This window comes from Manis javanica, chromosome 11 (assembly GCF_040802235.1).
Source record: "Manis javanica isolate MJ-LG chromosome 11, MJ_LKY, whole genome shotgun sequence".
Lineage (NCBI taxonomy): Eukaryota > Metazoa > Chordata > Mammalia > Pholidota > Manidae > Manis > Manis javanica.
In genome coordinates this window covers 73,963,507-73,987,354 of record NC_133166.1, presented here as the reverse complement: position 1 = coordinate 73,987,354, position 23,848 = coordinate 73,963,507, and the positions used below count along the sequence as shown (strand labels likewise).

The 23,848-nt window shown below is 43.5% G+C and overlaps 1 protein-coding gene across 1 annotated transcript; it reads left to right on the top strand.

The window, feature by feature from the left end:
* Positions 1–13,212: 13,212 nt before the first annotated feature.
* On the top strand, positions 13,213–15,984 carry MAP1LC3C (microtubule associated protein 1 light chain 3 gamma). The gene is made up of 4 exons (XM_017656981.2): positions 13,213–13,270; positions 13,373–13,428; positions 13,597–13,703; positions 15,738–15,984. Exons 1-4 carry the CDS (start codon positions 13,213–13,215, stop codon positions 15,982–15,984), a joined length of 468 nt encoding a protein of 155 aa, XP_017512470.2.
* The last annotated feature ends 7,864 nt before the right edge of the window (positions 15,985–23,848 follow it).

Here is a 23,848-nt window from a genome sequence, read left to right as displayed (position 1 = left end):
TTTTCCTACAGGGCCCAGAAGCATAGAAGATTCACATTCTCCACACAGAGGTGGGTGTGATTTTTACTTCTGATCCTGCTTCCAGGTGGGTACAGCATATGTTGGTGCTCAGTCAATAGGGAAATTGTTTTTCAAATGATGATTGAGTTGATGACAAATGCATTATCCTAGCAATTGGAACCAAAATTTTTCTTAGGGAGGGAGAGAGATACTTTGTTTAAGAAAATGCCTTCATAAGCAGCATGGAGGTAAATGGTGAAACTGATGACATGTGTCAGCAGAGGTCAAGGCAGCACAAGCCAAGAGCCAAACCCCTCTACACCGGCTAAGGGAAGGGAACTGGCCAGAGAAGTGCTCCCAGCAGAGAAGGGCTGAGTCATACAGAACTTGGCAAGAGCCAGGATTCCAGAAATGACTGGAGGATATTTGAAGAGGAATAGCTAACATTGCATTTCCAAGGTGATATAAAGGTTATATCTTTCCAAGAAATATAAATCTCTGCTGCCCTGTTTTCAGTAAATCACTTACACTCATAAAGAAATGTGCTGAGACCATCTAATTCAGTGGGAGTAGAAGACTGAAGCAGAGGTGGCTGTGGGAATATAAGGCCCCTGCGAAGCCCGGGAATGCTGGAAAGCAAGGATGGGTGGTGCACCATTTGGGCACAGGAAAGTGCCCCCGGCAGACCCCTGAGTCATCACAGATGCCTCCCTCCAGCGGCTTCCTCGAGAAAACTTTGAAATGCACTGAATAAAATCAAGAAAATATCAGAGCTGGAAAAAAGTGGACCCCAGACAAGTTTCAGTGCAAAGTAGCTCTGGATTCCCAATATGGAGCAGGAGTCATGCCATGTCGTCAGCCTGTACAGTGACTTTTCAGATCTCTTCTGCTGTGCTAGAATGCCAGCCCTGGCCCTCCTGGCCCTCCTTGCCTTCTCGCAGAGGCCTGCCTCCCTACGGGCAAACACCCACCTTCAGCTCCAGCAGTTCCCTAGTGTGCCTTGGATGGGGCACATGCGCTCATTGCCCGGGCTTCCACTCACCATCCAGGGTTCAGTGCTTGTCTGCCTACTACAGCGTGGCTGGCAGTCCCAGCTGGTCCACTGGCATGGCTGGCCCCAGTTTCCTCAAACATTTCCCTCTTTGATGCTTTATCTTCCTTAAATTATTGATGGCATTTGGCAAATGGATAAGTCTGGGCCAGAGAGAAAGGGCCTGTGCATGTGCTTCAGGCCAAAAGCCCCCTCAGGAACAGGCCTGCCTGGCTCCCCAGTGGAAGAGTAACTGGGTCAACCTGAAGTGACAGGAGGCAGCTTGTGCATTTCCCGAGAGTGGGCGCTGAAAGCCTGGGCCTCAGCAGGTGACGGCATCTCTGACTAACCTCAAGGAGTGACCCCAGTGAGGCAAACTTAAGCTCCTTGTTATTGAGAGAATGGGTGTTCTAAGGCCAGTGGGTGACTCACATTAAACCAAGGGTAATGCAGAGGGCTCTGGGACAGGCCATTACTACTTCTCTGGGACCCAGGGCCCTACATGGTGCTGGCTTCACTTCCTCATTTTCACTCTTAACTCTTAAACTCCTAGATGCTCCCAACTAGTACTTTGGAGATTTCTTTAATGCAATCATCACTTCTAAAGCCTAGTGACATGTCAGCTCTCTAGAGCCTGAGAATAAAAAGACAAGTAATAGACTACCCAGGGGAAGAACACTGCATTTATGGACTTCCACTAATATTTGCTACCTGCCTGGTATGGTATTCTGCAATTTACACACTAATAGCTCAGTTGGTCCTCATCACAATACTATTAGGCATTCTTTTCCCCACATCATCAATGAGAAAACGCAATCTCACAAGATTAAGTTACTGCCTAAGGTTACTTAGATAAGAGGGAGAAGCCAGTGTTCATAGCTGGGCCTGCCTGCCTTTGATGTGTGACAGCAGGAAAGAGAGGGACTAAACCCCGTAGAGCCTGGGATGGAGTGGCTTCCAAGACCTTAAGGGTTTTCAAGAGTTTGCTAAACAGATAAATGGGCGTGGGGGTAGAGGGGAAGTTGAAGGGAATAAGCTGAATTTATTTTATTTTGGAAAATGCTAAAATACACAGCCACCATGTATTTGGCATTTATTGGAGCAAATGGAGATACAATGGTGAACAAAACTGGCATCTGCAGCCCTATGGGACACACAGGCTAGGAGGGAAGACTGCCATCATTCAAACAACAAGGGTGTGTATATAAAAAACTCACCGTAGAGTGAGGAGCCAAGATGGTAGCATGAGTAGGGCAGCGGAAATCTCCTCCCAAAACCATATATATTTTTGAAAATACAACAAATACAACTATTCCTAAAAGAGAGACCAGTGGATACAGTACAACAACCAGGCTACATCTACACCTGCGAGAACTCAGCATCTCACGAAGGGGGTAAGATACAAGCCATAGCCTGGCAGGACCCAAATTCTCACCCAACCCCAGCTCCCTGGCAGGAGGAAAGGAGTCAGAGCAGGAGGGAGTGAAAGCCCAGGACTGCTAAACAACCAGCTCTAGTAATCTGCACCGGGAGCGCAGACACATACTGCATGGTGTGCTGCATATTAGAGAAACAGAAAAGCAAAATCTGCGAGCAGGTCCCCACAGTCAGCTCCCCTGAGACAAAAGAAAGCTAGTGCTTTTTGAAAGTCTTAAAGGGACAGGGGCCTAACAGCTAGACAGAAGTGTCCCAGCACACTCAGCCCAGCAGGCTGGGAGTCCCAGGAAACTCCAGGCTCCATAACCTCTGGGTGGCAATGCAGCCCTGAAGCCCCTCATGGCAATAAGCAGCCTGCCAGTCACTCCCCCAGCTGGAACGGCTCCCTGACACAGCTGCCCAGTAGCTGGAGAGCAGCCGCGCATCCCTGAGGGGACAGTGGAGCAGCCCAGGAATGGCCACGCCAGGCCACGGTGGAGGCAGAGCAGCCCAGGAGCAGCTGTGCCCCCAGTGGCACCCCAGAATCTCCTCCCAGCATGCAGCTGCCTGGGCCAGATGCAAACGCTGCCAATGGCACACGGCTTCCTGGCACAGGCAGAAGAAACGGGGCAAGGCACAAAGGGGTGCCACTCTTGCAGGAGAGCACAACTGGTGCACCTGTCACTCCCCACAGAGCCCTGGGCTACTCTGACGGCGACCCCGCCCACGTCAGCTTAGGGTATTAATCTGGAGGCTGCTCCAGAAGTGCAGATAAATGACAGGCAGCGGAGAAGGGCAAGGCAACCAGAAAGCAGGAAAGGACTTTGTTCTCCCAGCTGACACATGCGCTACCTGCCTATAGCTACCTCTAATGCCATGAAAAGGGAGAAAAACTTGGTCCAGTCCAGAATTACCCAGACAATCCCTGAGAGAGGGCCTGGGGAGATAGATTTAAACAATCTTCCAGAAAAAGAATTCAAAATAAAGGTGATAACCATGCTTATGGAACTGCAGAGAAAAATGCAAGAGCTAACAAATAAAGTTGGGAGGGTGAATACAGAAATAAAACAGTATCTGGAAGGACTTAAGAGCAGACTGAATGAGGTGCAAGAGGTCGTTAATGGAATATAAGTCAGAGAACAGGAATACAGAGAAGCTGAGGCAGAGAGATATAAAAGAATCTCCAGGAATGAATCAGTATTAAGAGAACTGTGGGACCAATCCAAATGGAACAACATCCGCATTATAGGGGCACCAGAAGAAGAAAGGAGAGAAAAAGGGTTTTGAAGAAATAATTGCTGAAAACTTCCCCAAATTGGAGGAGGAAATAGTCTCTCAGACCATGGAAGTCCACAGAACTCCCAACACAAGGGACCCAAGGAGGACAATACCAAGACATATAATAATTAAAACGGCAAAGATCAAAGACAAAGACAGAGTATTAAAGGCAACCAGAGAGAGAGAAAAGGTGACCTACAAAGGAAAACCCATCAGGCTATCATCAGACTTCTCAACAGAAACCTTACAGGACAGAAGAGAATAGCATGATATATTTAATGCAATAAAACAGAAGGGCCTTGAACCAAGAATACTGTATCCAGCATGATTATCATTTAAATATGATGGAGGAATTAAACAATTCCCAGACAAGCAAAGTTGAGGGAATTTGCCTCCCACAAACCACCTCTACAGGACATTTTAAAGGGACTGCCCTAGACGGAAGCACTCCTAAGGCTAAATAGATGTCACCAGAGAAAATAAAATCACATCAAAGAAAGTAGACCAACCAAATACTAACTACAGGCAAAAAATAAAATCAACTACTCACAAAAGCAGTCAAAGGAAACACAAAAGGGTACAGAATAAAACAACTAACATACAAAGAATGGAGGAGGAGGAATAAGAAGGGAGAGAAATAAAGAATCATCAGACTGCATTTATAATAGCTTAATAAGTGAGTTAAGTAAAATGGTTAGATAGTAGAGAAGCTGCCCTTGAACCTTTGGTAACCACGAATCTAAAGCTTGCAATGGCAATAAGTACATATCTTTCAATAATCACCCTAAATGTAAATGGACTGAATGCACCAATCAAGACACAGAGTAATAGAATGTATAAAAAAGCAAGACCCATCTATATGCTGCTTACAAGAGATTCACCTCAAACCCAAAGACATGCACAGACTAAAAGTCAAGGGATGGAAAAAGATATTTCATGCAAACAATAGGGAGAAAAAAGCAGGTGTTGCAGTACTTGTATCAGACAAAATAGACTTCAAAAGAAAGAAAGTAACAAGAGATAAAGAAGGACATTATATAATGATAAAGGGCTCAGTCCAACAAGAGGATATAACCATTATAAACATATATGCACCCAATACAGGAGCACCAACATATGTGAAACAAATACTGACAGAATTAAAGGAGGAAATAGAATAGAATGCAGTGCATTCGTTGTAGGAGACTTCAACACTCCACTCACTCCAAAGGACAGATCCACCAGACAGAAAAGTAAGGACACAGAGGCACTGAACAAAAAAATAGAACAGATGGACCTAACAGACATCTACAGAACTATACACCCAAAAGCAGCAGGATACACATTCTTCACAAGTATACATGGAACATTTTCCAGAATAGACCACATACTAGGCCACAAAAAGAGACTCAGTCAATTCAAAAAGATTGAATTACTACCAACCAACTTTTCAGACCACAAAGGTATAAAACTAGAAATAAATTGTACAAAGAAAACAAAAAGGCTCACAAACACATGGAGGCTTAACAACATGGTAATAAATAATCAATGGATCAAAGACCAAATTAAAACAGAGATCAAGCAATATATGGAGACAAATGACAACAACAGCATAAAGCCCCAACTTCTGTGGGACACAGCGAAGGAAGTTCTAAGAGGAAAGTATATAGCAATTCAGGTCTATTTAAAGAAAGAAGAACAATCCCAAATGAATATTTGAAAGTCACAATTACTGAAACTGGATAAAGAAGAACAAATGAGGCCCAAAGTCAGCAGACGGAGGGACATAATAAAGATCAGAGAAGAAATAAATAAAATTGAGAAGACTAAAACAATAGGAAAAATCAATGAAACCAAGACTGGTTCTTTGAAAAAATAAACAAAATAGATAAGCCCATAGCCAGACTTATTAAGAGAAAAAGAGAATCTACACATATCAACAGACTCAGAAACGAGAAAGGAAAAATCATGACGGACTCCACAGAAGTACAAAAAATTATTACATAATACTATGAAAATCTATATGCTAACAAGCTGGAAAACCTAGAAGAAATGGACAACTTCCTAGAAAAATACACCCTTCCAAGACTGACCCAGAAAGAAACAGAAAATCTAAACAGACCATTTACCAGCAAAGAAATTGAATCGGTAGTCAAAAAACTAGCAAGAACAAAACCCCTGGTCCAGAGGAATTTACCGCTGAATTTTATCAGGCATATAGAGAAGACATAATACCCATCCTCCTTAAATTTTCCAAAAAATAGAAGAGGAGGGAATACTTCCAAACTCATTCTATGAAGCCAGCATCACCCTAATACCAAAAGAAGGCAAAGATCCCACCAGAAAAGAAATTACAGACCAATATCCCTGATGAACATACATGCAAAAATTCTCAACAAAATATTAGCAAACTGAATTCAAAAATACATCAAAAGGATCATACACCATGACCAACTGGGATTCTTCCCAGGGATGCAAGGATGGTACAACATTTGAAAATCCATCAACATCATCCACCACATCAACAAAAAGAAGGACAAAAACTACTTGATCATCCCCATAGATGCTGAAAAAGCATTCAACAAAATTCAGCATCCATTCATGATAAAAACTCTCAATAAAATGGGTATAGAAGGCAAGTACCTCAACATAATAAAGGCCATATATGATAAATCCACAGCCAACATCATACTGAACAGTGAGAAGCTGAAAGCTTTTCCTTTAAGATCAGGAAGAAGACAGGGATGCCCACTCTCCCCACTGTTATTCAACATAGTACTGGAGGTCCTAGCCATGGCAATCAGACAAAAAAAAGAAATACAAGGCATCCAGATTGGTAAAGAAGAAGTCAAACTGTCACTATTTGCCGATAACATGATATTATACATAAAAAACCCTGAAGACTCCACTCCAAAACTACTAGAACTAAAACCTGAATTCAGCAAAGGTGCAGGATACAAAATTAATACACAGAAATCTGTTGCTTTCCTATACACTAATGATGAACTAGCAGAAAGAGAAATCAGGAAAACAATCCCATTCACAATTGCATCAACATACCTAGGAATAAACCTAACCAAGGAAGTGAAAGACCCATACCCTGAAAACTACACAACACTCTTGAGAAATTAAAGAAGACACTAACAAATGGAAACTCATTCCATGCTCTTGGCTAGGAAGAATTAATATTGTCAAAATGGCCATCCTGCCTGAAGTAATCTACAGATTCAGTGCAATGCCTATCAAAATACCAAGAGCATTCTTCAATGAACTGGAACAAATAGTTTTAAAATTCTTATGGAACCACAATAGACCCCAAATAGCCAAAGCAATCCTGAGAAGGAAGTATAAAGCTGAGGGGATCTTGCTTCCCAACTTCAAGCTCTACTACAAAGCCACAGTAATTAAGACAACTTGGTCCTGCACAAGAACAGACCCACAGACCAGTGGAACAGACTAGAGAGTCCAGATATTAACCCAGACATATACAGTCAATTAATATATGATAAAGGAGCCATGAATATACAATGGGGAAATGACAGCCTCTTCAACAGCTGGTGTTGGCCAAACTGGACAGCTACATGTAAGAGAATGAAACTGGATCATTGTCTAATGCCATACACAAAAGTAAATTTGAAATGGATCAAAGACCTGAATGTAACCCATGAAACCATAAAACTTTTAGAAGAAAACATATGCAAAAATCTCTTGGACATAAACATGAGCAACTTCTTCATGAACATATCTTCCTGGGCAAGGGAAACAAAAGCAAAAATGAACACATGGGACTACATCAAACTGAAAAGCTTCTGTACAGCAAAGGACAGCACCAATAGAACAAAAAGGCATCCTACAGTATGGGAGAATATATTCATAAGTGACAGATCCAATAAAGGGTTGACATCCAAAATACATAAAGAGCTTACACACCTCAACAAACAAAAAGCAAATAATCCAATCAAAAAATGGTGAGAGGAAGTCAACAGACAGTTCTCCAAAGAAGAAATTCAGATGGCCAACAGACACATGAAAAGATGCTCCACATTGCTAATCATCAGAGAAATGCAAATTAAAACCACAATGAGATATCACCTCACACCAGTAAGGATCACCACCATCCAAAAGACAAACAACAATAAATGTTGGCAAGGATGTGGAGAAAGGGGAACCTCCCTACACTGCTGGTGGGAATGTAAGTCCAACCATTGTGGAAAGCAGTATGGAGGTTCCTCAAAAAACTCAAAATAAAAATACCATTTGACCCAGGAATTCCAATCCTAGGAATTTACCCTAAGAATGCAGCAGCCCAGTTTGAAAAAGACAGATGCACCCCTATGTTTATCGCAGCACTATTTACAATAGCCAAGAAATGGAAGCAACCTAAGTGTCCATCAGTTGATGAATGGATAAAGAAAAGGTGGTACATATACACAATGGAATATTATTCAGCCATAAGAAGTAAACAAATCCTGCCATTTGCAGCAACATGGATGGAGCTAGAGGGTATTATGCTCAGTGAAATAAGCCAGGTGGAGAAAGACAAGTACCAAATGATTTCACTCATATGTGGAGTATAAGAACAAAGGAAAAATTAAAGTAGCAAAACAGCAGCAGACTCACAGAACCCAAAAATGGACTAACAGTTACCAAAGGGAAAGGGTCCCAGGAGGATGGGTGGGAAGGGAGGGATAAGGGGAGGGAAATAGAAAGGGGGCGTTATGATTAGCATGCATAATGTGTGGGTGGGGCACGGGGAAGGCTGTACAGCATGGAGAGGACAGGTAGTGTTTCTACAGCATCTTACTACGCTGATGGACAGTGACTGCAATGGGGCATGTGGGGGGAACTTGGTGATGGGGGGAGTCTAGTAAACATAATGTTCCTCATGTAATTGTAGATTAATGATGCCAGAAAAAAAAAACTCACTGTAAGGAGTGGGGTAAGAGCTTAGCATTGAATTTAAGTTAGGTGGCTGGGGCAGGCCGAATAATGGCCCCAAAGACGTTCACATCCTCATTTCCCAAACCTGTTACATGTTACATTAGGTGGCAGGGAATAGAATTAAGGATGCTAAGTGGATGACTCTATAAGACCACCCTGGATTATATAGGTGGCAAATGTAATCACAAGTGCTTAAACAGGGACAGGTCAGGAGGGCCAGGGAAGAAGTTGTGACCCTGAAAGCAGAGGTCAGAGGTCTGAGTCATATGACTGTTGGCCTCAAAGATGGAGGAAGGGACAAGCCAAGGAATAAGGCAGCCTCCAGAAACTGGAAAAGGTAAGAAAACAAATTCTCTCCTAGAGGCACCAAATGCAGCCCGGCTGATGCCTGGTTTCAGCCCAGGGAGAACCATTTTTGACTTCTGACCTCCAGAACTGCAAGGAAGTTTAGAGCCACTAATTTGGGATAATTTGTTATAGCAGCTTAGGAACCTAAGACTCTGGGAGGCCATGGAAATTTTCTATCAGTGAGTGGCTCTTGAACTGAGATCTGAAGGCACCTTTGAGACTACCTGGGTACACAGGTAGAGGGAGGAGGCCCCACACACCCAGCAGAGGGATCAGAGCAGCCAGAGGGGGTGTGGTGTCCAGGGAGGTGGATGAGCTCACAGGACCAGGTAGGTAGCATTCAGCACACTGGTCCTTCTAGAAGCAATGGGAATTCACTGAGGGTCGAGCTCAGGATGGCATCATTGGAATTTTGCTTTATACCATGTTAATCTCAGACTCGCCCCCTCCTTCACTCCACCTGTTTTATTGTACCCAGTACTCAGAAACACACATTAATATTAACCAGATACAATAAAAAAGGCAAAAAGGTCAGGGAGCTATTACACAATAAACCCCAAAATCAACTATATACTATTTGTGCATTACCCCCAGACATCCTCTCCCCCCATACAAATGAGACTCTAAAAGATGACCCTAATACCAAGAAAAGTCTGGTCTACTTTGTTTTTAATGGTTGAGGTTAGAGACTATAGTAACAAAATTTGCTTTCATACTGAAATCTAAGTAAAATTTGGAGTAATAGGCTGAGGGTTTTGCTATCTGTTAAATGTAGTGTGGCATCTAGTGGCCAAAGTTACCAATTTCCATTTCTTCCTTCTTGGCTTGATTTAGACCCCCTAGTGATAAAATATACAGAGAAACCAGTAAGTAGTGAGTGGGCCTGTGTGTCAAACGTGAAGCTGCAGCTGAAGGGGGATTCAGAGATGGAAAGGGGCTGCCTCTGCTCTCCGAGGCACTTGCAGATTCAGATAAAGGGCGAGGGAAAGATAGGTATTTAGATATGCTAATACTGGCTGCAGGAGCACTGTGACTCCCACCTTTAAGCAGGTGTTTGGAAACCAAATGAAGAGAGGGAGGCTTGGGCTGGGGACGTGGATTTGGGATCCATCAGAACAGGTGGTTTGTTGAGCCTAGAGTGTGAGCAGTGAACAGGAACTCCTCTGTTACCGGTACAGAGTAGTTGTGCAGCAACTATCTCCTAATATTAACAAGCATTCAATCAAAACTGCCAAATACTTGACCTCAAGAGGAAAACAGGGAGAGTCCCGGCTCTGCTGGATGAAGTTCCTGGGCCTGATAAAAGATGAAGTGTTTAACCACAGATGTTAGCATATACACATTTTATTATGGCTGAAATGTCAACTTTGGGGGCTTCTACCATGACTATAAATTTGGTGCTTTGGAGGAAAACGTTTATCTTCTCTGAGATGTTTCCAAATTGCAATATGAACAACAATTCACAGAAAGTCTGTGAAGATAAATCAAGGTGATGTGTGTGAAAGAAATATTATGCTCATGTAGTGTCTGTAGTAAGTGAGCAGCCAGAAAGCAGCTGGACAAAGGAAATGATGACACACCTTTTAGCCCCAGAAAGTGGGGCTGCACAGGAAAATCATCCCCATCAATTTACCAACTGCACCAATTTATCAGAAGTGGTTTCAACTGTTGTCAGTTTTGGTTACAGGGAATGATAGGTATCTTTATGTTAATTTATGATTTGCCAGTATTTGGATAGGTCGTATGTGTGTTTCAGGTGTTAATCCTTTAATGTTTAGGGTCTCGCAATTTTATGTTTATGGCTATTTTTGTTTAATTTGACTTACCATGCATTGCTTTTATTATTATAATCTTTCCTGAAAGTCTATGAATACTTTTACCGATTCATTAAAGCTTTTGTGTAAACTGGCCAGGACGACTTCACATGCTTTTTATTCAAAGACAAATTTCAGCATTTCGTAAGTGAGAGAGTTTTGGTAATTTCTTATTTTTTTCCTGATGATTTTGCATTTAACTTTAAACTTCACTGAAATTTAAATTCATTTTAACTTAAAATTCTGATTTCTTCAAGATGCTTTTGAATGAAATGTCAGCCCCATTTTAATTCCTTTAAACCTAATTAAAGTCTATTTAAATATTTTATTTGGATACTACAATTTTCATTTGGATATGCTATTAATTTTAAATTACTGTATTTAATTGTAAACTTGGTGTTTCTGGAAACTTTTTTAAAAAAGCCTAATTTATCATTTGAGATCTTGGCAAAATAATCTTTAAAATGTTTGTGTTCTGAAAAAAATATATAGAAATAACATTTTTTAAATATATAGAAATAATATTTTATTTCTTTGCAAAAGAAATGAGATGTCTGGAATTAATGTTACCAAATGGAGTGCCAAATTTTAGGTTGGAAAATAGCCTGGGAATGGTTAACTTCACACTGATTTCTACGATTGTTTACAAAATTATTCAGCAGTTTTTAAGTATATTAGCTATTTCAATTAATCTTCAGAGTTTCATTTTCGGTAACTAAAAATTGAACATTTGTTGTGTCAATGCTGTTAAAACCACAGTTCTAAAACTGTGTTAGAACCAGTCAGGAACTTTGGTCAGTGTGGTGATCTCTCATTTGCAAAATTTCAGTGAATTGATTCTCACCATTGAGAATCTAGGTAACTTGATGTGGCCAACATGACGAACAGCAGAGGGCGACTGAGAGTCATCGTCCTCAGCGTGGCTGCGACTTCCTGGCCCTGTGCACGTGCCCGACAATTATGTTCTGAGAGCCCTGTCAAGTTTTGAAGTTAACTCAAATTTCTAATCTTAGCTATCACTCCAAAGTGGAGTGTTTGGGTGATTTTACAGCTAAAAAATGCAAACCAAAGTTAAGGCTTTAAAAAGATAAATAAAGGAAAGATGGATTGCTTACTCCATGATACGAATCATCCTGTTATGCCTCCACCCACTATAGGAACAGGTAAGGACCCTTTTCCTGCTGTTTTCTTGGCTTAAGCAGAGTCTCAGGAACTCTGGACATACAATTGAGGAATAGCCCAGTGGATATACAATTGAGGACATGAAACGAGAGGACATGACCGGCACCTACAGTCCTAGTTCCTGGCCAGGGAGGGACTGGGTTGGGAGGTTTGCTGGGAAAGAGGAGATGGTATCAGAGAGACGGGGATTGGATGACGAGGGATCCCGAATGAGGTTTGCACTTGATTCTAGGTGAGAAGAATCATATTTAAGGTTTTTATTTTTTAAGTTTCTCCTCATTTTACGGTTCCAGGGGCAGTTACGATGTGTGATGGGTAGGAAGGCATCCATAGGGATGGTCAGGACTGAATAAATAGGATATATTTCAAGAGTGGGAATACCTCTAAGTCACTAAGTTCCTCTTTATACTGAATCCTTTCCTTGTCACAGAAAGAACCTGGGAAGCTCCCTAGTAACTAGATAAAGCCAAACAGCACATGGAGACAATGTCAACCGTTGAAAGGAAAATCCTTTCCTACCCCTCCTGCCTCCCCACCTCTCCAACCAGAGTCATCCTCTAGTCTCCACACCATTAGCCTCCTTATCATTCAGGGAAAGCATAACTCAGGAATAGAAGGGAGTCAGGTGGAGGCCGGGTCACGTGGGGCCTCGCCAGCTGAGGTGAGGATGTCATCACCAAAGCATCTCACGTTGCCTTTGTAAAAACAATAGTGTTTATTTTACCATGTATAGTGAATTATATTGGTTCCATCAAGGATATAAACTTTCCTTTCAAAATAAATGCACCTTTATTTTCAGAAATTGAGTCAGTCTAACAAAACACTATATTAATAATAGCATGTGGAGCTACCACCCGTGTCCTTAAGATGATTTGCAAAAGATTGGATTTAAGGAGCTGTGCTTCATTCCACTCAATCTGCAAAATGCCACTCCACCAATTTGACTCAAAGGACCCCAATGGCCTCTATGTACCCCAAAGTTCTAAGAAGCCATGAGCATAGTGACTTCCTCTGCCCCACAAGCAGGTGGCCATTCCATTTGCACCCTCAGAACTACCTCCTCCTGCCCGGGGAGGGGAGGCAGACTGATGTCCCACAGCTCTACAGAAGGGCCTCCTTCAGGCTCCTGCAGGCGCTTTGGAAGCAGCTGGAGGAATGAGTTAGGTCCTGGTTGCGGGATTTTTTTTTTTTTTAAGTCAGACACAGACACAGCTGTTGAGCCACATGCAGACTCCACAGAAAACCCCAAGCCTCAGACCCTTCAAGCAAAGGAAGAGCTTAGGTAAAGTTTTCGATGTAGCTGTCTGGGTCACCAGAGAGAGGGGAGTGGATACAGACTTCTCTTGGCTGTTTACTGATTCTTTTGTACTTGAAATGTTCACAGCAACCAGTCGAGAGGAAGTTGCTGGAATCCAAGCAAAGTTCCCAAACAAGATCCCGGTAAGATCCCGATGTACTTTTTGAAAAGGGGTATGTTCTGTCCCTTGAAGAAAAATCAAAACAACAAAAATAGCAAGAACAACCCAAAGCCCACTGCCTCCCCCCATTCTCAGAGGCTGGACATTGGGAGCTCTCAGCCACATTCCCTGGGGGCCTACCTCCCAACAGGTGATTGTGGAGCGATATCCCAGGGAGAGGTCTCTGCCCCCGCTGGACAAGGTCAAGTTCCTGGTCCCACAAGATCTGACCATGAGCCAGTTCCTCAGTGCCATCCAGTAGGTGACAAAGCACGACGGGGGGCGGGTGCTGGTGGGAGCATTCCAAGAAAAGAGGGGAAAAATTTTCTTTGTGACTAACTTTTCAGATGCCAAGAAGAGATGCTGTGAGAATTAATCTATTTTAAACAGGTGGGAGAGCCCCCCAGATAACAAAACTAAAGAGAATAAAAGGCTGCCAACATTTCTAAGAATTTTCTAAAGTTGCCTTGGCTCTGAAACTAGTCCAGAGGATCCTTTCTTCCTGGGACTGTTTAAAACACAGCCTGCATTTCCCCATAGAGACACAGTGCCTCTTTACAGCATGTGCAGCTGGGGAGCAAGTACCTCTTCCAAAGGTCCCTGCATGGGTCACTCTCTGAGACGACAGACACAGTGGTCCCCAAACACTCCTCACTTGGGTAAAGGAACAGCAAAAAGAAATGTAGCTCTCTTGAAAGCTTAAGAGGGATAGGTGGTGTCACGTGACACATGGATTCAATAAAAATGGTTTGGGAGTCATATGAAGACAGTCCTTCTCAGGGTTGAAAGTTCAGGTGGGGCCAGCCCTTGGAAACTGGATAGCTCTTGCAGCTATTCTCTTCAAGAGTTCATTAAGAATGTGTGTTTGTTTCTGTTTTGTTTGTTTTAATGAGTTAAGAGCATCCCAACTTCTCTTCAGGGAAGCCACTCTAGTCCAGTGAGATTGGAGAGGTCTAAGGGACCATGAGGTTAGGATTAGGTCCCAACAAATTGATGGAGCATCAGGTGACCTCCATCACCCACTGCCCTGCAAAAACAACCCTTTGAGTTCTAAGAGCCATTCTTTTTCCCTTCCTAGTCAGGCCCTCCTTTCTTCCCCACCACCCTGGCCTACTGCACCATCCCAATGCTTGATGCCCCACAGTGTTTACAGGGTGGCAGCTCTGTTCTGGCTGTTACTTGGGCTCTGTTTATAGCAATGGACAGAACAGACAAAAACCGCAGCCCAGGCCTTCTCCCCGAGGGCGCCACAGCCTTCATCAAAAGGGAGTGTGGTGAAGGATAGGAGACGGTGGCACCGACACTGGGAACTGTCCCATCGGAGCAGAGGTCAGGACACTCTCCCCCTGCTCCACCCACTCCCACTGCCTACCTGCTGTTCACCCCGAGGCAACCCTGCTGTCTTCAGAGCTAAAGCTTTTGGGTTTATGTTGGGAGGGATTATCTGGTTGTAAAATTAGTCAGGCTCTAGCCCACCCCAGTCTCCCACTGCCACATGGACCAAATGCACCTGAAGGTTCAGAGTTCTGGCCTCAAGGGGGTGGGCCATGCCCACCTCCTAAGTGAACAGATGGAAATGTGCTTCAGGTGAGGCTGAGCCATGACCTTTTACATTGCCATGTTGCCCTCTACTCAGGATGAGCCGGGACTCAGATTGACTGACATTTAGAGCACATCCGGTGGAACCTTGCTGCTGCTCTATCTCCTTGATGTGGCAGGAGAAATGGCAGCAAGAGGAAAGGGGCATGCTAGGAGGGAGTAGCTCCTTTCCAAAAGGTTATCCCAAGGCTGCTGTAATGAGATACCAGAAGAAACTGTGGTCCCTTTACACCTCTGGGGATGGACATACCTTTAATTTCAGAGCAAAGAGGGGCTTATTTGCTTAGCACTTTTGTGTTGGTATGTGTCCCAAGTAAAAACTGTATGGCCTTACCCTTTCAGCTCAGCTGGGAGGACTTGTGGTACCTTAATCCCAGGGAAGGAATAGGGAGCCATTGAGTGCTCCTGGGCATCGTGACCCCGTAGACCCCTGAGCTGCTTCCCAAGTCAACTAAACCAAAATGCATGGTTGGAGTCTGGGAATATGCATTCCAACAGGCCTCTCCTGAGTAATTCCAATGCACACTAGGGTATCAGAACCACTGCCTTTAGATTTGGGAAATGGTGTTTCTCATCTCACACAAAATATATTTACACTGGCCAAACAGAGGTAGTAAAGCTTTGGGTCAGGGCCCACCTGCTGGCCGGGCCCTGCAGCTTCACTTTCTCCCTTTCTCCCACCTCCCGCCCCAGGAGCCGCATGGTCCTCAGGGCCACTGAAGCCTCTTACTTGCTGGTGAACAGTAAGAGCCTGGTCAGCATGAGTATGACCATGGCAGAGATCTACAGGGACTACAAGGATGAGGATGGCTTCGTATACATGATGTACGCCTCCCAGAAGATGTTTGGTGGCTTGGGGTGGGCAGCCCCCAGGGATGGGAGCTGCTCAGGGGCACACCCTGCCATCCTCTGTAGCCCACCTCAAGAACTTGTCCTCTAACCATGCATCCATGCCGGCAGGAGGGTTGGGCTTCCTGGTGTGTGTTGGGGGGAACCCAGGGGGCAGGGCCACCTGCAGTGATCGGCTCCAACCAGGACAGAAGGGTCCCACCACCTTCACTTCCTTTTCTGTACCCATGCTCTTGTGTGCTCCCCTAAGAAAATGCAGCAGCTCTTGGGAACTTTGTAAATAGTCTTTCCTGAGTAAGAGATGGTTGACTTCTGGATGGTTTTAGGCAAAGAGCTGGAGCTGTATTTCCAGTGTGTTCTGCAGCCAGACCAGGACGCCCTAGGGGATTTGATTTCACCGTGTGGCGCAGCAGTCCTGAGTGTGCTGGGTCATGGAACAGGTCTCTGTGGAACTGGGTGGGGCCAGTGTGAACAGGCTCATCTGGGGTGGGGTGGGGAGTCCTTAGAGAGATTGTGGTTCTATTTCCACAGCATGCACTTGACTTTGTTATTGTCTCTTACACTCCCATTTATGTCTCACAGATTCCTGCCGATGTTTTAACTGCTTAATAGAAGGTCATTTAACCCACTTGAGTGTTTACTACAACTACATGCCCAGTGTTACTCTAAGCTCCTTCCTGTAAGGACTCCTCAGCCCAGCTCTCTGTGGTTCATTATTGTTCCATCATTTTACCATTGAGAAAACTGAGGCTCAGACAGGTCGAAACCTTTTCCAGATCCACTGAGCAAAGTCTGCTGGTATTTGTGGTCAGGCAGTCTGACTTTGGAAGCCACACTACTAGCCCCCTCTGCTAGGGGCCCCATCCTAGACAAAGTGACCCCACTTTGCGAGCACCAAGAACCAGAGGCTTGAGCTACCACCCAGTTACACAAACTCAGCCCATCGGGGAGAACAAGGCACACTGGGGCATGCAGCTTTGCTCAGTGATGCAGTAACAGTCAGAGGTCTGGTTTAGCAGCAGCATGAGAATGTGTGTGCTCCCAGAGAGGGCTTTCCAGGTTGTTCAGCATGAGCTGGGTTTTGAAGCATGGATAAGAGATTGTCTAGAAAGGAGTTTTATTTATTTATATTCAATAACCATGTATTGAGCACTTACCGATCAAGGCACTATTCTAGGTCCTGAAAGCATAACTTTGAACAAAACAGGCAATGTCCCAGCCCTCAGGAGCTCACTTTGATTCTAGAGAGGGAAGACAATATCCAAGATGAGTTGAGATGCTTATAAATACAATAAAGGAAAACAACAGCAAAACACTAATTGACAGATTTAATCCATTATGTGGCATGGTCAGAGAGGCTCTTCTCTGAGGGAATGACTCATGTGGGCCAAAATGATGGAAAGGAGCCAGTGGTGGAGATAGAATATGCCAGGTGGAGGAAAAGGTGTCTGGAGGTCCAGAGGTCTGAGAGCCTCACAAAGCTTCCTGGGATTGACTCTGACCTTGATGAGAGGTGACTGACCTTGGACATGCACCCAGCTGCCCATGCCCAGGGCTGGTCCTCTCACTCCAGCCTTCTCCATTTCTGGCTCTTCTGTGAATCCAATATCTAAGGTTGTCATCACATCATGTTGTGAGTACAGAGGGCCTGCCCTGTGCTATAGGCAGTGGGCTATGCTCTGTTTGGTCTCCAAATCCTTCCTAATGGAGCTTCCCTCCCCCATCAAACTCTGGCTAGAACAAGATGTCTCCAACTGCCTCATTTGCCATAGCGTTCAACTGACTATTGCTGTGTAACCAGCTGGCCAAAATTCATTATAAAACCATCACAACTTCATTATGCTCATGGAGTCTGTGGGTAAGGATTTCCCAGGCCAGCTCGTCTCTGCCCCATGATGTCTGGGGACTCAGCAGGTGGACTTAAATGGCTGGGAGTGACTTGAGCAGCTGAGAGCTGGGATTATCCCAAGGCCTCCTCATTCTGTCTGACCCCTGGGCTGGGACGACTCAGAGCTGGGCCCCAGCTGAGGCTGTGCACTGAGGTGGCTCCACTTGTCTCTGTCAGCCTGGGTTCCGGGAGGGATCATCCTAGAAGGAGCAGCTGGGGAGCCTGTAATTCAAGAGACCAGGACTGCAGCTGACCTGTGTGTAAGTGATGAATTCCCATCGATTTGGTCTTTTTCTTTATTTTCATAGCATCTACTCAGGTCAGTAAAATTAGTTGGCAATTTGTACTTCTATAAATTATGATCATGTCACCCTTTTCTATAGACTTTTACAAGTTCACAAGATTGAGTAATTAACTCTTCCTATGCCATGTATATTAAAAATAATTACCCAGTTCCTTTTTATCTTGTTTATGGCAGACTTTCTCATATAGATGCTTTTTATTCTTATGTGATCTTTTCTGTGTGGCTTCCATGTTCTCAATAGAAAGCCTGTCCCAACTCCAAGATTATACAAATCTATATCCATCCTGTTTAATTCTAGCACTGTGATTTCATGTTGTTGATGCTTAAATATTTGAACCAAATGGAATTTATTCTGGTAACAAAAGATAGTACCCAGGTGCCATTTTTTCTAAATGCCAGCTGTTACACATACTTTTAATAAATTATCTACCCATGAGCATTTGGATTTGCTGTGACTGTGTATTTGTCTGATCACTACAACTCAAAATGACACCTTAAGACCATGAATGGTGGCCTTCCTCTTTGGATTCCCTGTGTCTCCCAGTAATGCCAAGCACATTTGATAACTAACACGTGGTAATAAGTCAGAGACGCTGCCCTGCCAACTTCAGGGGGAGGTAGCAAAATGGTTGGATGTGCTCTGAGTAGGGTTTCCCCAGTGCTTGGGACCAACAGGGAAACCCTTCTTGTTGCTTGTTGAAATGCATTTGTCACCCTCTCCCTACTCCCGTGAAACCAAAGTGATTATGGGATCTATAGCCGATCCCAAATTCACTTGAGCACCTAGACCAGAGGTCAGCAGACCACTGCCCCAGGCCATAGACCTGGGCCAGTTTCCCTAAATAAAGTACACTGGGATGCAGCCATGCCCACTGTGTCCCATGATCTCCCTGCTGCCTTGTGCTACAAGGGCAGAGGTGAGTGGTGGTGATACAGACCATATAACCCACAAAGCCGAAAATATTTACTCTGACCCAAACAGAAAAAGGTTACTGGACCCCTTATGCTAGGTTTGCAGTCATCATGTTATCATCAAGACATCCTGGGGGATAAATCACATTAGAAAGAAGTCTTTTAAATAACATTTTAGTACTACATGAAGTAATAAGAAAAGCCCTTCCAAGCCTACTGGACTCACCAACTTTGGCCCAGTCCTTGACTCAGGGTTTAATACAGACTCACACTGAAGGAGTTCTTAGGCCTGGCCCATTGTCACAGTCTCCCTCCCCATCATGTGCTTCTGAAATACACATAGGGCATTTGGGAAAAGTGTGCTGTTTTCTTTCATGAACCAAGGGAACCAGTTCACAGCTTTTCCCAGCGAGCTCTCCTCAGGGTAGAAGGCCTGAGCCCCCATGTGTGGTCTGTAAAGCTGCAGCGTCAGACTCACCTGGGAGCTTGTTCAAAAGTCAGAATCTCAGGCTCCTCCCAGAATTACCCAATCAGAGTCTGCAATTTATCCAGATCCCCAGATGATTCATCAGCACATCAGAGTTTGTGAAGCACTGGTCTAGACCTTTGGGATGGTAAGTAGCATTTTCAGGCTCATTTTAAGGATGAAGAAACCAAGATTCAGGAAAATCAAAAAATGTTCCTAAAGCACAGAGCCAATCAGTAAACCTGCAGATCAAACTCAGATTTGTATCATCCTGTGCCCCAGATTCTACATGGGGCATACGTGCACTAAAAATGTATGTGTAAAAAATTGACATAAATAGAACCATGTTAATTAAAATAGAGCTAGAGAGGCCACTGTGGAGAAATTGCCTTACCTGCCTTTGTATGAATGGGGCCAAACAGCAATTGTTTGAGAAGTCAGCGCAGGAGCAGACATCCTGATCACAAGACTGGTAGCTGTGGGTTTTCTGACAACAGAATCATTAGTCATTGAATAACCCAGACTAGCTTAGCTTGTGAAAACTCCATGGAAAACTTTATCCCCTTACTCATGTAATTATCGCCCTCCCCGCCACCCTTCTTCCTTTTCCTCATAAAAAACGCTGCTTTTACCCTTTAAGTGAAAACATGAGTGGGTACCAGCCTGAATCTGTGCTCCCCAAGTTGAAATTCTTTAATCCCAAATAAATGTTTGTTTTCTTCTCATTGCAGCTCTTTATGTTCAGTTTGGCAGTTGTTTATCTGGAACTACTTAACTAGGTGTCCTGTATTTTTCATTTCTAAATGTGGCAGCTCCATGTGTGGCCCTAACATGGGCTATGGATAGCCTTGTCCTTTAGGACTCTAATCCTTGCACAGTATATTTTAAATAAATGGAGCTGCACCCGGCTTTTGGGGTCCCAAACCTCCCATAGGTTGTTCCCCACTTGGATTCACTGGAAAATGCCAATGTAATCTTCAAAACCAAGGACACCTGGCTTCCACCCCCGAGGCATGGATGGCTATTCCCCATCCTTCCTGCATACAAATCTTGTTCACACCTTTACTATTGCATAGCCCACACAGTCTTAATTATTGTGATTAGTATACCTTGCCCAGCAGAATCAAAATGAATTCATATTGCATGTGTAAATTAACAAACAAATGAATAAATCATTAAGGCAGTGAACGTATTTTCAACTTCTTTATATTTACTTTTTTCAAATAGATTCCTGTTCATTTGGGAATAACTGGGAGACTGCTAAAATACAAAAACATACTGAAAAACAATGAAGATGTCCTAACACACCAGGACTTTGGTGTCCAAAACACATTCAGGCAAATGACTAACAAAAACCAGATAGTGAGATCATGAAATCAGCTCAAGAAGGGGGAAAAATGTAATGAATAACTACAACGTTTTTGGTGATTTTACTTACTCAGATTTTCTGAGACAGTTCTGAAGACCCCTGAGAAAAAGTGATTTTCAGGATGAAACCTGAAGCTATTACCCAGTGAGTGTGGGGCAGGGAGTTGGGGTGGGGTGGCTCTGTGGAGGAGGGTGGGTGTGGGTGCGGGTAGAAAAAGAGCAAGAGTTTAATCTTCAGGACTAATTGCAATAGAATTAGTTTTCTGATGGGCTTGGAAACTCTAAATGCCTTCTAGAAGATAAGCCAAGTTTGAGGGTTGTGTGTGTGTGAATTGTTGACTGCAGCCTGAGACAAAGGCCTTTTAGTGACTTAATGTCCTATTCTGGGGGATGCTGACTTCACAGTTTATATAGGTATTTGCCTTTAGCTGCAGAGTCACTTAGATGGTCATTTAAAATAGAAGGTTATCTGTCTCCAGCTATAGATACCAGTGGCCCTTTTAACTCCTGACCCTAGTTGGGCTTATCATTCCTAAATGATTTGAAGGTGAAATCTGTGGCTTACCCTCAACCTCTGGAAAACTGTGACTCCCCCAAATCTGCTGTGAGCATCTCTCAATCTGGATACTTCCAGCCATTCAGCTGAGGTCCCTGTACCAGCCCAGCATTCAGAGCCACAGAGAAGCCCCAGCAGGCCAGAATTGGGCCCCCCAGCAGTGCTGAACACCTTGAGTGAGTCATTTGTTGGGAGAGACAGGCAACCGAAGGGACAGACAATCTAGAACATAATTTAGGAGTATTTTCCATGTCTCAGGACCATCTTAAATATTTTTTGTCATCTTCTCTGACTCACAGGTAGATTGATTTAGTTTCAGCCAATTTGGTATTTTCTTTTTTTTGTAACTAGTAAGGCATTTGACACAGAACTAAAGCTTGCCACACAACTTCAAGTCACATCATCCTTAGGCCATACCAAGTGACTTGATTAGCAGAACGAGGCAGCCAGCCACTTGGGGGTTGTGAGCCAACCTGGGCTTGAACTCGGCTTGGATCAATCTATGGATTAAGTGCTGTAAGGCAGGAAGGGACAAGGACTCTGGTCAGGTACCAGTCACTGCAAGTGACACAAGAAGCCAGTTCCAGAGAAAACCTCCAGGAGTCAGCCAGACACTGCCTTGGGGAGGTGCGTGATGCTTTGTCCTGCTCTGCCCGTTGGAGGACCTGGAAAAGGGCTGTTGACCATGTCTGGGTGGGTGGGTGTCATGGGGAGCCCAGGAGGAAGGGGAGCAGACTTTACTGTGATTAATATGACCTTACCCAACTCGTTAGAGAATTGTTTTTTTCTGGTTTGGGGACAATCCCAATTCTTTGGTTTTCTTTTTCATTTTCTGTCTGCTTTGATTTCTAGATCGAGGCTCCTCCAGGGCAAAGGATTAAGGGATACAGTTTTACCCTTTACTGTGGGATACTGGGTGTGGTTAGTGAAGATTATTAAATTTCAGTGGAAACTAGATTGGGCTCCTTCAGAAAATGTCCCCTTTTCCCTTGATCAAATTAGCTGGTATGTAGTCTTATTGAAAAGTGGGATACATAAGAAATGCTTGAAACAGAACAAAATGAAATGAAACATGACGCACATTCTCCTCATGTTAGGAAGAGACTTTCCTATCCCAATGTGGCATGATCTCACATGAAGCCACAGATGAAGCCTGGGAAATGCTTTTTAATAAAGGGAATAAACATTAAGTCAATACTGGCCATATCACAGAGTTCTAAGTAATGCTGATGACCTAAGAAGTAAAGAAAAAAGAATTTGGAAAATCTAGTAATAAAGGTATGTACCAGGTATGCCTGGACAGATACTGGTAGGTGTGGTCATCCCTGACCAGGGTAGAGGGAAGCACTTTGCCTGGGCTGTGTTTTTTCCTCCAGTTTTATTAAAATTGACATATAACATTGTATTACTTTAACATGCACAACATAATGATTTGATATGTTGTCATTCACCACAATAAATTTTAATTAACATCTATCACCTGGCATTGTTATAATTTTTTCTTCGGATGAATATTTAAAAAATTTACTCTCTTAGCAACTTTTAAATATATAGTTTTATTAACTATAGTCCCATGCTGTATTTGATGTCCCCAGGACTAATTTATCTTAGAACTGGAAGTTTGTAACTATGACCCTCTTTACCCATATCCCCTGTCCTCCAGCCCTGGCCTCTGGCAACCACCAAGGTTAATGTGGTTGATTATGTTAAGGATTAATTAGGTTTGGCTTAGCAGTTTTGGACTCATATGCAATAATAATTAAAAATCTTAATATCAAACATTTACTGGCAGCAATGAGCCAGGGGCTGAGCTAAATTCTTTGCATGAAAGATTTCCTTCAAACCTCACAATAATCCTATGAGGTGAGCACAGTGATGACCCTCACGTCAGTGATGAGGAAACTGTGAGTTTGTGAAATTAAGAAAAGCCACCAGAGAGGAGATTGGCTTAAAGATGGCAGTGTGAGAGGTGAGATGGAAATCTCTTCCCAAAACCACATATAACATGAAAATATAGCAAATACAACTAATCCTGAAAAAGCAACAGGAAAGAATGCTGCAATGGACTGACTACACCTGGGAAAGAGAGCAGACCACACGGAAAAGGTTAAAGTGCCAAGCCATGATCAGGCATATGATACATAAAGAGTACAGAATATGACACCTAATATATAAGGAATGGAGGAGGAAGAAAAAGATGGAAGGAAAAAAAATAACCTTTAGATTGTGTTTGAAATGGTGTACTGAGTCAAGTTAGACTATTAGATAGTAAAGAAGCTACCCTTGAACTTTTGGTGACCATGAATTTAAAGCCTGCAATGGCAATAAGTACATACCTATTGATAATCACCCTAAATGTAAATGGACTGAATGCACCAATCAAAAGATATACATTTACTGAATGGATAAAAAACAAGACTTGTCTACATGCTGCCTACAAGAGACTCATTTCAAACCAAAA

Bases quoted from the DNA above. Each gene is read 5' to 3' on its own strand.
- MAP1LC3C (XM_017656981.2), top strand. From the start codon at position 13,213: ATGCAGACTCCACAGAAAACCCCAAGCCTCAGACCCTTCAAGCAAAGG. The intron at 13,271-13,372 runs GTAAAGTTTTCG...AAATGTTCACAG, and splicing joins CAAGCAAAGGAAGAGCTTAG to CAACCAGTCGAGAGGAAGTT. The intron at 13,704-15,737 runs GTAGGTGACAAA...CTCCCGCCCCAG, and splicing joins CAGTTCCTCAGTGCCATCCA to GAGCCGCATGGTCCTCAGGG.